This window comes from Ixodes scapularis, unplaced genomic scaffold (assembly GCF_016920785.2).
Source record: "Ixodes scapularis isolate PalLabHiFi unplaced genomic scaffold, ASM1692078v2 PGA_scaffold5__190_contigs__length_132052651, whole genome shotgun sequence".
Classification (NCBI taxonomy): Eukaryota; Metazoa; Arthropoda; class Arachnida; order Ixodida; family Ixodidae; genus Ixodes; species Ixodes scapularis.
In genome coordinates this window covers 92,049,470-92,062,959 of record NW_024609880.1, presented here as the reverse complement: position 1 = coordinate 92,062,959, position 13,490 = coordinate 92,049,470, and the positions used below count along the sequence as shown (strand labels likewise).

Genomic DNA, 13,490 nt, shown 5'->3' with positions numbered 1-13,490 from the left:
TGATAAGCTATTGAGCACAGCGTTTATTGCCACAAGAGGAACAACACCGTTGTAACTGGGCAATATTTTCATTAGCGCGATACAGTATTGTTTCAACCTATTTATTACACCAGAATTCGTAATATTGGCTCTTATTATCAAGCGCAGAAAACAAAACAAAAACTGCACCCGAGTTACCCCATAGGAATGCATTACAGGAAATTAATTTTGGACAGGTCGCTCTTGCAACAATTTACAACAGCACGCCAGCGCTATCTGAACCTCTAGCATACATTAAAATAACTACATGGTTGCATGAGGCCATTTTTCCAGGTCAGCGTTAGTAGATTAGCTGAGTTTTTGGAATTCCCGCCGAAGTGGTACCCCCTCACCCTTTCAGTCCGCCAAACGTCGTTTGAAGCACCATCAAGATTGTCCTTTCGAAAATTTGTTCCATAGAGGATGGTGGAGCGCCATTAGACGATCTGCTGCGAAATATGCGTATTGCGTATTATACACAGCAGTTACCATTGCAGGCCTCGCATTAAAACGGTGGTGCGTTCAACGACGGGAAGCGAGCCGGAGGGGCGAGCGGGGGGCATCTTTTGCGATGGTAGGCGATAGGAAGCATAGCAACGGTAGCTGCAGTCAATATAAGCTCGGTGTGCTTGCAACGTGAATCTATACTTTGTTCCAGCTTACGGCCAGATGCAGCTGACGCTTCGAACTAAAACCACCAATGAAGAAGCGTCAAAAGCACAAGCCACTGTGCCTATGTTGTTCGTGATTGATTCAGCGATGATAAAATACGTAGAGAAACATGGAAAACACCATGCTGCTTCTGTGCTTTTCACGTTGTCTTTTTGGTCCCATCAGCTCGTCACGTGGGCTGCTTCAGGACTTCACGTGAAGCTAAGTATAGGAGTATACTTTCAGCCCTCGTGCTGCTTACCTGGGTATAAAATAATCGCGCCGGACGAGATAGTGCCTTAATCTAGTCAACCATCTGTCAACGACTGGGGAATTCCGAGTAAGTAGAAATTGTTGCGTGGAAGGTCTTATCTGCCTGGACGCGTGATACCTTCAACATATCTGTTACATGGGAAACCCCAGGTTCGGCTACTGGCAACGCTCCGCATACCTTCGAACACAGCTACGGGTATAAAAAGCGCACTAACGCTTGGAGCGCCTACAAGCTTTTTCGCCCCGGCACACTGCGAAGGTAACACAATCTTTGTAAACTTAACCGCTGAATGAGCGATTTCTTTTGTTTATATAAAAAAGTGCCCTATTTATCAAATACGCAATTTGCGAATGCCTTCTTTTTGGTTTCGTATCTAAATATCCCATTTATCAAACATTATCGCGCGCTCTATAAAAGCAGAGATATGTATCTCAGTTGGTTTAAGTTTTAGTCAAGCGATGCTCTTTACCAGATAAAATTATATATATTTAATTATATTTTATATAAATTTATATATATAATTAAAAATAGATACATAGTTTTTTTAATTATCAGCTAGCAGTTTAATCATGCGCATTTTAGGAGTTTTTTGTGTTATCATTAGGGCGATTTAAACAATCATCAATATTTTTTTTTTGACGAGGCAGAACACAGGTCAAGTAGAACACTGCATCATCAACCTTGAAATCATGAGGGTCATTGCTGTTACCTTGATCGCCCTTCTGGTTGCTGGTGAGTGAATTTTCGGTAATTATTCATTAAACTCTTAAACTGTTAACTGGGAAGCTGCTTTTTGAGCTCTGAGTTATGAACCCTATGAACTAATGTCCCGCATGTTTCTAACTTTTTCAGGAGCGTTTATGACTTCCAGCGCACAAGAGGAAGAAAACCAAGTGGCTCACGTTCGAGTTCGTAAGTTACACTGCCCCAAATATTTGTACATGTAAAAACATTCAGAAAAGTAGAATTATTTTTAGGCCAGAAGGGGCTAATAGTTTGTTTTGCAATGTTGTTGCAAGTATTTCCATCAAACCAAGCTCCAGAATTTTCTACTGAGTGTAAAACAACACTCGTTATGCGCTATTCTATGTAGCATCGTAACCTCAGAAATCTTTTTGGGTGCTTACCACCGAGACAAAGAATACCGAATCAATTTTCCGTGCTTATGCCTGGATATTAATATTCCGCAGATGTTCCGCCCATGTGCTATGTCGCTCTCAGCATGCGCGGAACGCAACCACACAGACCGCTACTAGGGTTGTTCAGAAAGCCTTTCAAATCCAAGTAGACAAAGCTGGCCGCAAGCAGAAATCTATTATTGGAATGATTTACGTTTCTCCGCACACCAAAATCAGATAGCATCCAACCAATTTGCCGCAGCGTCAGCATTTAGCAGTCAGGTTAAGGACTTTAAAGGATTCACCTTCAAAGTGTGCGCGCATGAGCCCACGCAGGTTCGATTTCCAAACGTTCAGAGCTACTCAAGGAGCCAACAACAGTGACGGAAACACTTCAAACCAGAAAGTTTTCGTCCTTTCTTCATCGCCGAATATATTTGAACTGAATCAAATGAAGGACATTTGTGGAAGTTTAAGCAAAAGAGCTTCCCAGTCTGCGCGTCATCCGAATGTCCGATACGCCGCATGACACAATATTTTCGCCATTTTATTTGTGTTCATATAGCTTTCTCGATTTTCTCAAAGCGATTTGGTGAATCGTCATATCAAATTAAGCCAGTTATCATTTTACAAGTATAGTACGTCTTGACAATATCAAACAAAAAGAAAAAAAGGCCGCTTCTATATCACAGTCATTATGTGAATATGCTGAATCATGAATCTAGTTCTGTAGTAGCACAAGTGTACGTTTTTTTAGTATTTATGCACAACGTATTATTACATATATCTCAAGTATTTATGAACTGTTACTTGGGCCGCACTTCTGGGCTTGATCGCATCTTCATAAGAGAACTAAAAAGTGCTCATGCAACACACTACTGAACCACGAAGGCCTCCGAACGCCCGATACTTTATCCATGGAACGTCATCACAGCCGGATGGCGCAAACTCGGCCATTGGACTCGAGCCCTAAGCCGAGCGTACTTCAGCGCGTTGATTGGACTCGAGACCCAACCGAGCGATAACGCAGCGCTCGTGTCCAATTATCTTCGCTCGATCTCACCGCGATGACGTCGAAATTCTCGTGTGCAAGCTTTGATTATTCTAGTTGGTGTTGGTTCAGGTCGGTAGCCTCTCAGAATTGTGAGGGAGCAGCGCGCAGCGATAGGCAAACATGGCAAAAAGATTAAAGATTTTTTTGTCATTAAATTTTTAATCCAGGGTAGAAAAAAAAGTTTAGTCAAAAAGATTATGTTTATTTTAAATCAGGTTTATTTTATTTATATCGTGTTTATTTGATTTAAATCATTGTAGTTAGAAAATAGTGATTCTTTACCACTAGATTTTTTTTAACGTGGCAGATTGTTTAAACATCCTTTGGATCACTGATAACAATGCGGAAAAGGAATTACTGTAAATGTTAAGTATAGCTTTATTAACAACTTCTCATTTCAGCAATCCCCGTCACACTATAACAAAAGAAGTTTGATTTTTTTAGTTACCTATAAAAAGCGTTATTTGATTTTGTTCAAGTTTCGAGTGGATTGCAAAATGACATTATTTTCCAAGTTTTTGTTTCTTACTTATCCCTTTGGATTTTGAGGTAATTGGACGTTACGTGGCTCATCGTCGAAGAGGAAGGTAGAGATCACGCTCAATGGTTCATTTTGCACAGAAGCGCACTTCATTTTCCTCGTGTTCATTCTTATAGAAATATTTCTATGAGAGGCGACACCAATTGCTGTTTGTATTGCCAAGACTGATTAAGCGGATGCGAATGATTAAAGTTTTATGCATCTCGTTCAATATACATGTGCGAGCTTTCTAAAATGTAATATTTGTGCTAATTCGATATAAACGTGTCTCTTCAGGACGTGGTTTTGGATGTCCCTTCGACCAAGGGGCGTGTCACAGGCACTGCCAGAGCATCGGACGTCGCGGAGGTTACTGCGCGGGATTTATCAAGCAGACGTGCACATGCTACCACAACTAGAAGAAACCAACGCTGCTATGCCACCCCAAATGTGCGGAGGCGCGTTTACCGTCCTTGCGATGGCCGTTCAATAAACTCCTTACGTTGCTTCACAATCTGTCGTTATTTTTGGAAAAAGAGCTCGTTTGAGTTCGTGAGTATAGTTTTGTATATTTCTATCGATTCAGCAGTACCACGAAGCATCCGTACATTGAACAACCTTCCCGAATACATTGTCACCATTACTGACACCACACTGTTTCGGGAGAAACTTATCCTGTTTTTTTTTTTCTTCTATCTACTCTGTTTCTCTCGCTAAATACACTTACTTCGTTTACTATGATATATTATTTGCGTTGTTTGTAATATATTAAATTATATATTTATTATGTAAATCTCAACTGTCTTTTATGTGTAAAATTTAGTGGCACACATGCACATTAGTTTTGTCTATTATTCTTATTTGTTGTGTTCTTTATTTTTGTATCTGTTTAAATGTCCCACCTTATGGAATGCCCTTAATGGGCCTTTAAGGTATTGTGAATAAATAAATAAATACATAAATATTATCTCAAAGCTTTTTGATTTATAATTTCTTTTTTGGCGCCCTCATCGGCTAATTTTGCACTCGTTAGCTGGGATAATATTATGCTTGAAACTCGCCCCGCGATGTGTATCAAGCTGGTGGTGACTCAAGCTGGAACCGGAGAGTTGCGTGTCCGTCTGGGTTCTCAACTTCAAACGACATTTATCTCAAAGAGCGGTCTTCGCCTGTCTGCTACATGGGATCCATCTAGTTCAGGGACTCCCTTATCAGTTCAGTGAGGCATATGAGAGATATATTTGCGCAACGGCCAAGAGCCATGCCACACTTTAAAAACAACGCTCTTCAATCAGTCTATCGCGAGGGATATCTGACACGTGAGGCCATGGGCACCTATTAATCCAGGAGGTAGAATGAAATAGCGAAACACCGAATAAAATGTAATCAATGAAATATTAAAAATGAGCATAGTTGTAACCCGAGACTGGGGATACGGACAAGGGACAAAACACAGAACGACAGGGACGAAGTCTCAAACGCAGCTACAAACTTTATTTCACAGGACAAACATATATGTCACTCGCCACCCTCGTCCCGCTCTTTTTCCCTTCCTTTTCCCAAAACTCCACCCCTTCCCTCTTCCTTTTCCCAAGCCCCCGTACATTCCAGTCAAAAACAATTTTGATGGCGCCAACTCCAAGTTGCCGACAGATCCCGTGTCAACAGCCCACACCGCGACATCCCGAGGTCACTCCGGCTCTCCCAAACACAGTCGCAAAGACGCCGACAGAACCCTTATCCCCCCACACACACCGTGAAACCCCGAGGTCATCCCGGTTCTCTCAAACCAGTCAGCCGCAAAAATTTTTCGGCTTCCGAACTTAAGTGGACGGACGTGTGACTGATGCATTCGGGAGACGTCTTTATTCTAATGGTCTCTCTCACTAATCTTTTCATGTCGTTGTTTTCTTTTTCTACAATCTTTACGTCTCCCCAGGCTGGAGTGCAGTCGGCACATTCATTCAAATGTTTAGCTATTTCCGAATTCGTATCATTGTTTTTTACATTTCTTTTATGTTCCGATAATCTGTCATTCACACATCTTTTGGTTTGACCTACATAAATGACACCACATTTCATTGGTATCTCGTACACTACACCGATCGCGCATACTGTAGACTTCTCTCTGTGCGCCCTTTTACACTGGTTGGGTGTTCTCAAAAATGGGGTCAACCGGTCCAATCTGAAATCCCTCTCAAAAACTACGTCGGCGCCGAACTTCTTTGCGCACGCCTTTAAGTTGTGTGAGATGTCATGGTGGTACGGGATAACCGCCCAACGACCCCGCCGGGGCTCTAGACTTCCTTTATTTCCCGAAACTATCTTTTTTATCTGTCCAATTATGCTATCACCCGAAAACCCAGCATTCCTCAGTCGACACATCTGCTTCTCCACTGCCTTACTAACGTAGTGTGTGCAAGATCGGTTTAAGGCATTGCCTAATAATGATCTAATAATGCCGCATTTAACTGTCCTGGAGTGGCAACTCGAGCGCGGCAGGATAGGTTTCGGCATGAGTTTTCCGTACTCCCAGCATATACCATTTTTCACGTGAATCTGCAAATCCAGAAACTGCAAGCTCCCAGCTTTCTCTCTTTCTAGCGTAAATTCCAATTCTGGTGCGGACTTCCTGACTATTCTTTCCAAATCTCTTCCCAGCTTTTCTTCTGCCGTACACACTAAAATATCATCGACGTAACGTCGGACAAAACCTACGTTCTCTGGCGTTCCTCCTAGAAAACTCAACACACTGGAATCTAGACTGTTTAAATAAATCTCCGACAGAATCGGCGCCACCGCTGACCCGATACATACCCCCTCTTTTTGAATATATTTTCGTCCACTGTACTCAACCACTGTTGATTGCAAGTAATACTCTAAAATACGTAAAAAACTGTCAACCGAAATTCCTGCTCCAGACTGAAATCTTACAAGATTTAGCTCCAGGTGGTCTTTGACCCGTTCCATCAGGAGATTTTTCTCCAAGGAATAGTATAAGTTTTTTATGTCCATTGAAAAAACAAACCGACGCTCATGGTGATGTTCCCCCAAAATTTCGATTAGTTCCGCAGTGTTCCTGAGCGATAACGCGTTCGCCAACGGCACAAAAGAAAACCCCTTCTGGATGAACCCCGATACAACTTTCTGCCACGTTCCATTTTCATTGATTACAGCACGTAATGGCATTTCCGGCTTGTGATCCTTCAGAAAAAATTTGATGCCCAATTCTGAACGCTGTGCGCCTCTGATTCTAGTGACTAATTGGTCGAATTCATACTCCTTAAGTTCTTTGCAAATACCTCCCCTCAGTCGTGTCAAGTTTTTGTCAGATTCATTAAATAGGCCTCTCATGGTGCACTCCGCCTTCTCTCTAAACATTTGAAACGGAAGCACAGCAAAACTTCCCGACTTATCCGTTTGCAACAACTGTAAAGATTTTTCTTTCAACTCTTTCTCAACCACCCGGACCTCCCGAAAGTTTCTCTTTTCAATTGGATAATCGTCTTTCATTAGGTTTTCCATCCGGTCAAGTGCCTGATCAACAAAAGCAGGTCTTTCATCAACATCAATCGCCCTGGAGACCGTCTGGATATTCGAAAAAACATCAAGGCGCGATGGCTTGACATTGACACAAAACTTAGGACCCTTCATCAACAGCGTTTTTGCACGTTCCGATAACACAGCCTCACATGGATTGACAATCCCATGTTCCGCTGCGCTGCCCTGGCCAATGTTGCTCTTCTTGGGGGCGAATCCCGTGTTCGATTTGCGTGCACCTATGCCTTCAAGTACAAGCCTTCTTTTCACGTACCAGAGTCTCTCGAAGTCAATCCGCCTGAGTCCAGTCCAATCTTTGTAGTCCTTCGCCTTTCTGAAGTCCTGTCCCAGGACGTTGCCCCACAACTGGTCACACACAACTCGGATGTTGCCAATTAAGAAAAATCTTTACAGTTGTTGCAAACGGATAAGTCGGGAAGTTTTGCTGTGCTTCCGTTTCAAATGTTTAGAGAGAAGGCGGAGTGCACCATGAGAGGCCTATTTAATGAATCTGACAAAAACTTGACACGACTGAGGGGAGGTATTTGCAAAGAACTTAAGGAGTATGAATTCGACCAATTAGTCACTAGAATCAGAGGCGCACAGCGTTCAGAATTGGGCATCAAATTTTTTCTGAAGGATCACAAGCCGGAAATGCCATTACGTGCTGTAATCAATGAAAATGGAACGTGGCAGAAAGTTGTATCGGGGTTCATCCAGAAGGGGTTTTCTTTTGTGCCGTTGGCGAACGCGTTATCGCTCAGGAACACTGCGGAACTAATCGAAATTTTGGGGGAACATCACCATGAGCGTCGGTTTGTTTTTTCAATGGACATAAAAAACTTATACTATTCCTTGGAGAAAAATCTCCTGATGGAACGGGTCAAAGACCACCTGGAGCTAAATCTTGTAAGATTTCAGTCTGGAGCAGGAATTTCGGTTGACAGTTTTTTACGTATTTTAGAGTATTACTTGCAATCAACAGTGGTTGAGTACAGTGGACGAAAATATATTCAAAAAGAGGGGGTATGTATCGGGTCAGCGGTGGCGCCGATTCTGTCGGAGATTTATTTAAACAGTCTAGATTCCAGTGTGTTGAGTTTTCTAGGAGGAACGCCAGAGAACGTAGGTTTTGTCCGACGTTACGTCGATGATATTTTAGTGTGTACGGCAGAAGAAAAGCTGGGAAGAGATTTGGAAAGAATAGTCAGGAAGTCCGCACCAGAATTGGAATTTACGCTAGAAAGAGAGAAAGCTGGGAGCTTGCAGTTTCTGGATTTGCAGATTCACGTGAAAAATGGTATATGCTGGGAGTACGGAAAACTCATGCCGAATCCTATCCTGCCGCGCTCGAGTTGCCACTCCAGGACAGTTAACTGCGGCATTATTAGATCATTATTAGGCAATGCCTTAAACCGATCTTGCACACACTACGTTAGTAAGGCAGTGGAGAAGCAGATGTGTCGACTGAGGAATGCTGGGTTTTCGGGTGATAGCATAATTGGACAGATAAAAAAGATAGTTTCGGGAAATAAAGGAAGTCTAGAGCCCCGGCGGGGTCGTTGGGCGGTTATCCCGTAATACCATGACATCTCACACTACTTAAAGGCGTGCGCAAAGAAGTTCGGCGCCGACGTAGTTTTTGAGAGGGATTTCAGATTGGACCGGTTGACCCCATTTTTGAGAACACCCAACCAGTGTAAAAGGGCGCACAGAGAGAAGTCTACAGTATGCGCGATCGGTGTAGTGTACGAGATACCAATGAAATGTGGTGTCATTTATGTAGGTCAAACCAAAAGATGTGTGAATGACAGATTATCGGAACATAAAAGAAATGTAAAAAACAATGATACGAATTCGGAAATAGCTAAACATTTGAATGAATGTGCCGACTGCACTCCAGCCTGGGGAGACGTAAAGATTGTAGAAAAAGAAAACAACGACATGAAAAGATTAGTGAGAGAGACCATTAGAATAAAGACGTCTCCCGAATGCATCAGTCACACGTCCGTCCACTTAAGTTCGGAAGCCGAAAAATTTTTGCGGCTGACTGGTTTGAGAGAACCGGGATGACCTCGGGGTTTCACGGTGTGTGTGGGGGGATAAGGGTTCTGTCGGCGTCTTTGCGACTGTGTTTGGGAGAGCCGGAGTGACCTCGGGATGTCGCGGTGTGGGCTGTTGACACGGGATCTGTCGGCAACTTGGAGTTGGCGCCATCAAAATTGTTTTTGACTGGAATGTACGGGGGCTTGGGAGAAGGAAGAGGGAAGAGGTGGAGTTTTGGGAAAAGGAAGGGAAAAAGAGGGGGACGAGGGTGGCGAGTGACATATATGTTTGTCCTGTGAAATAAAGTTTGTAGCTGCGTTTGAGACTTCGTCCCTGTCGTTCTGTGTTTTGTCCCTTGTCCGTATCCCCAGTCTCGGGTTACAACTATGCTCAATTTACACCAGCTAGCCTGCACCCTCACCATTGCTTCATTAAAAATGAAAACGACCTCATCAGTTTTAGGAATCTTCCGAAGTAACGTGATTTTAACGAGCGCGCCTTTAGCAACATGATGAAAACTCAGCTGATAAAAACTGTCCGATGCGTATCCCCATGTGCGTTTCTGCTAGGGACGTCGTGGCACGCTTTTGCAAGGCTTGCTAATGCTTCACCTTCATTTTCTTTGTGAAAGCTAAGCAGGCGGTGCAAAAGAAATTTAAGAAAGTTTGTCGGGTATCGCTTGTTAAGGGCAAAAAGAGGGTTGCCAAGATGTATGAATCTATGGGTCTTGATCGGTTAAAGGTATCGGTAATTTGAGTCAAGTGCTAAAATCTCGAGGTTTTTACCAGTGACGACACGTAAGGAGGGTGGCTTTTACCCTGCAGACGTAGACGAGTACACCTGCATGAACGGAAACGTCTAGGACCCATTTTAACCTAAAATAAACTTTAGAAAATGTGCTGAAACTTACACGTATTCCGGCCACTTCAATGCCTTGCAAATGTTAGTTTAGTTCAGCGAAGACCTGTGAACAATCGAAAAAGGTAGCTCTTGCCGGAGGATATCAACGAACCTTTCTGCCTTATGGAGCTTAAGTAAACATTAGCTAATTTGAGTGTCTTCCAGTTGTTCTCATCTATACACATCGCTCGAGGTTGACTCAAAATCAAAATTTTATATTGCGCCGTTTATCACATATTGACGGGGAAAAGTAATTTTGACTTTCCACAAATATTTCACATGGAAAAGAACAAAATCTATTAATCGAATTATTAAGCGATCAAAAGGTGGAGATTAATCGGGTTGGAAACTTTGAATCGACGTCCAGCCCTAGTAGATATAGAATATTTCGTGGGTGATCTTGTCTTTTATGTAACAAAGAAGAAATGAATGGAACTGGGAAAATATTGGGTCTTGATCAAGATATGATGAATCAACCAGTGTTTTATGCGTTTCTCAAAAAAGCAACGAAAGATTGTTCCTCGTTCCTTCTGATTTTTGGAACGCGTTCCCGTTACAAGTTCCATTTGTTAAAAAGGAACTCGTTCCTGTTACAGTAACAAATGAAAGTATCGTTACATATACGTTACATTTGTATTTTGGTGATTACCATATTTAAATAGATCAAGGAAAGTGTTTCTTTTATCTATCCTATTAAATGGGGACATACACATTTGAATGCCGTGATGGAAGAGCTTCAGGAGAAGAAAACAAGCCAAAAGCAGGGTTTGATTTTTTTATATACTCGCCTTTAAATATCAAAGGTTTGAAAGGGCCCATGAAACGAATTTTTGGCTGGGATGAATGAATTTCGATTGGGATTTTACTAATAGCATATGGTTTAGAGGGCCAAAAATAAGAAGGTAAAAATTGAAAAGCCTAAACTTAACTACAAAAATTTGAAAGCACACCGGGCTATTTCGTACCTCCTCCTCTTCAAAAGCTCTGCCTTTCCACTGTGGTGCATCTGCGGCGCCTAAAGAGCGTCACCAGGCCAAAAAGCACGTCCTACGACACCGGACCTCGCTTATTCTCTTCAGCCTGAGCTGGCAGTGCGGTGGAAACAATGCGCTTCCCGGACCAATCAGCCGCCTCCTTTTCATCACCTGACTTCATTCTCTTCGCGTGGGTATGCGCGAGGGAGCGCGATCACGTGGCAAAAGTGTGGCTGGCCAAAAGAGCACGTAGCTTCTACAGCACTATCAGCTTATGGGTGAACGGTGTGGGAAAAGCAATTTTTGTTCGAGTTTTGAGTGACGGACTAATCTTCTAAGAATAGAATGGCTGTGTCCGGGTACACGAACGAGGGTCCGAGCAAGATGAGACTCCTTCTTTTCCGTCTTCTTGAACTATTTGGTACAATGCGCGATTTGTGAGTTGAGGAGGAAAGCTAAACAGGAGGAAAGTTGGAAAATTGTTTCCTGACGACTTTAACCATAACATGTTTTTGGCGGCCAATTTATACGAGCCAAATGGACTGTTACTCCACATTGCACAGCCGTTTTACAACATCATACGTTCTAAGCAGTCTTAGGTAGTAACGCGTTACTAGTAACGCGTTACTGTAACTTCGTTACTTTTTCGGTAACTTGTAACTGTAACGAGTTACTTTTTGAAAATGTAACTTGTAACTGTAGCTCTATTACTTTTTTCTGAGGTAACGATGAAAGTAACGAAGTTACTTTTGCCGTGACTTTTCAGTTCTTTGTGAATAATATATCATTAAACGAGTATAATCTAGCTATTCCTTGCACTTTCCAAAGTGTCTGTTCCGTCATTTTGAGTGTCAGTTGGCCTTGCACAAACTTGAGAATACGTTCTTTCTCGCGAGTCACTATCCGAATATAGCCACGTGTAGATTTGATGAAGAAAAAAAAAAGAAGAATGTAGTTATCTTTACGCACTTGCTTGTACTTTGTGACTGAACACTTACATCTTAGTATATTGAAGCACTACCTATGTTGCGGTTTTTTCTTTTCTGCGCACGCATTTTAATCGGGTGAATCAACCGTGAAACAACAATACACGCGGAGGGAACTTCGTATGTTTCGTATTTTGATTAGTGCCACTACTCCGCACTGCGCATGTTTTGTATATTGATTTGCGCCACTACTCCGGCGTGGTTTCAACGGTGGAGGCAAAATTTACTGTTGTTTGCGCAGGGCTTGTTTCGGGTTTGCCGGGTACGAACTGAAATATATCAAAGGAGTCCACGAACACAGCGCAGCCGTCAACGAGCCAGCAATGTGCTAGTGCTACAAGGATAGGGATGTTGATGAGAACAGAACAAAGAACAAGCATGGCCGGCGTACAGAGTATTTTTCTGTGGTGAAGTTGGTTGCTAACTATTTGACCGCAGTATGCAAACTTTGCAACAAGGAGTACTCCGACAATAAGTCTTCATGTTCAAATCTGAGAAAACACATCCAGTTCAATTTTTGTCTTTATTCTTTTCATAATATTGACTAATTTTCCAGCTAAATTATTAAGTTTGAATTTACCGCTATGGTGAAAGCCCGACTGATTCGTGTCTATATTTTTTCTTTCAAACATTAGTTTTTCCTTAATTTTTGTGTTATAGAAAAGTAACTGAAAAGTAACGTCGTTACTTTTTGAAAGTAACTGTAACTGTAACGAGTTACATTTTGTTGCGGTAACTGTAACGGTAACTTCGTTACTTTTTTGTGAAAGTAACTGTAACTGTAACGAATTACTTTTTAAAAGTAACTTACCCATGACTGGTTCTAAGTCCCTTGTGTGAACTTAACAACAGTTGCTTCGTGATGTTGCTGTCCACAAGACGAGCAAGTTAAGAAGAGGGTAGGGATTTTGGAAGAGCAGTCTTGAAAACTACAAGTCTTAAGTCTTTGTGAAGGTCGGATTCGTTGTTCAGTTTTAGGGTGGGGAACAATGAGAGAAGCAATAAAGGTTAATTTTTGTGTATCTTTTAAGTGACCAATGATCGGGATACAACGGTTTGTTTGATGTCAGGTAACCTGTTCGTTTGTTATAACTCTATGCAGTCATGGGTAAGTTACTTTTAAAAAGTAATTCGTTACAGTTACAGTTACTTTCAGAAAAAAGTAGCGAAGTTACCGTTACAGTTACTGCAACAAAATAGTAACTCGTTACAGTTACAGTTACTTTTAAAAAGTAACGACGTTACTTTTCAGTTACTTTTCTATAACACAAAAAAAATTTAGGAAAAACTAGAAAACGCCCCTCACAACGTTTTATTGCATAAAATTAAAAAAAAAGTACGCTTTTTACTTCATATTCTAACTTAGCACCAGTTGCTTCTCGAAGTTACTGTTTGAAAGTTTCCACGCC

General features: G+C 42.0%; 1 protein-coding gene across 2 annotated transcripts; it reads left to right on the top strand.

The window, feature by feature from the left end:
• The first annotated feature begins 1,048 nt into the window (after positions 1-1,048).
• LOC120843583 (4 kDa defensin) lies at positions 1,049-4,149 on the top strand. Of its 2 annotated transcripts, none has more exons than XM_040214987.3 (4): positions 1,049-1,201; positions 1,587-1,675; positions 1,796-1,855; positions 3,933-4,149. In XM_040214987.3, the coding sequence occupies exons 2-4, from the start codon at positions 1,633-1,635 to the stop codon at positions 4,052-4,054; spliced, it is 225 nt and encodes a 74-aa protein (XP_040070921.1). In that variant the 5' UTR covers positions 1,049-1,201; positions 1,587-1,632; the 3' UTR covers positions 4,055-4,149. The 2 variants fall into 2 exon arrangements, with proteins under 2 accessions (XP_040070921.1, XP_040070920.1); XM_040214986.3 differs by having other exon boundaries at positions 1,146-1,201; positions 1,591-1,675.
• Positions 4,150-13,490: the final 9,341 nt, after the last annotated feature.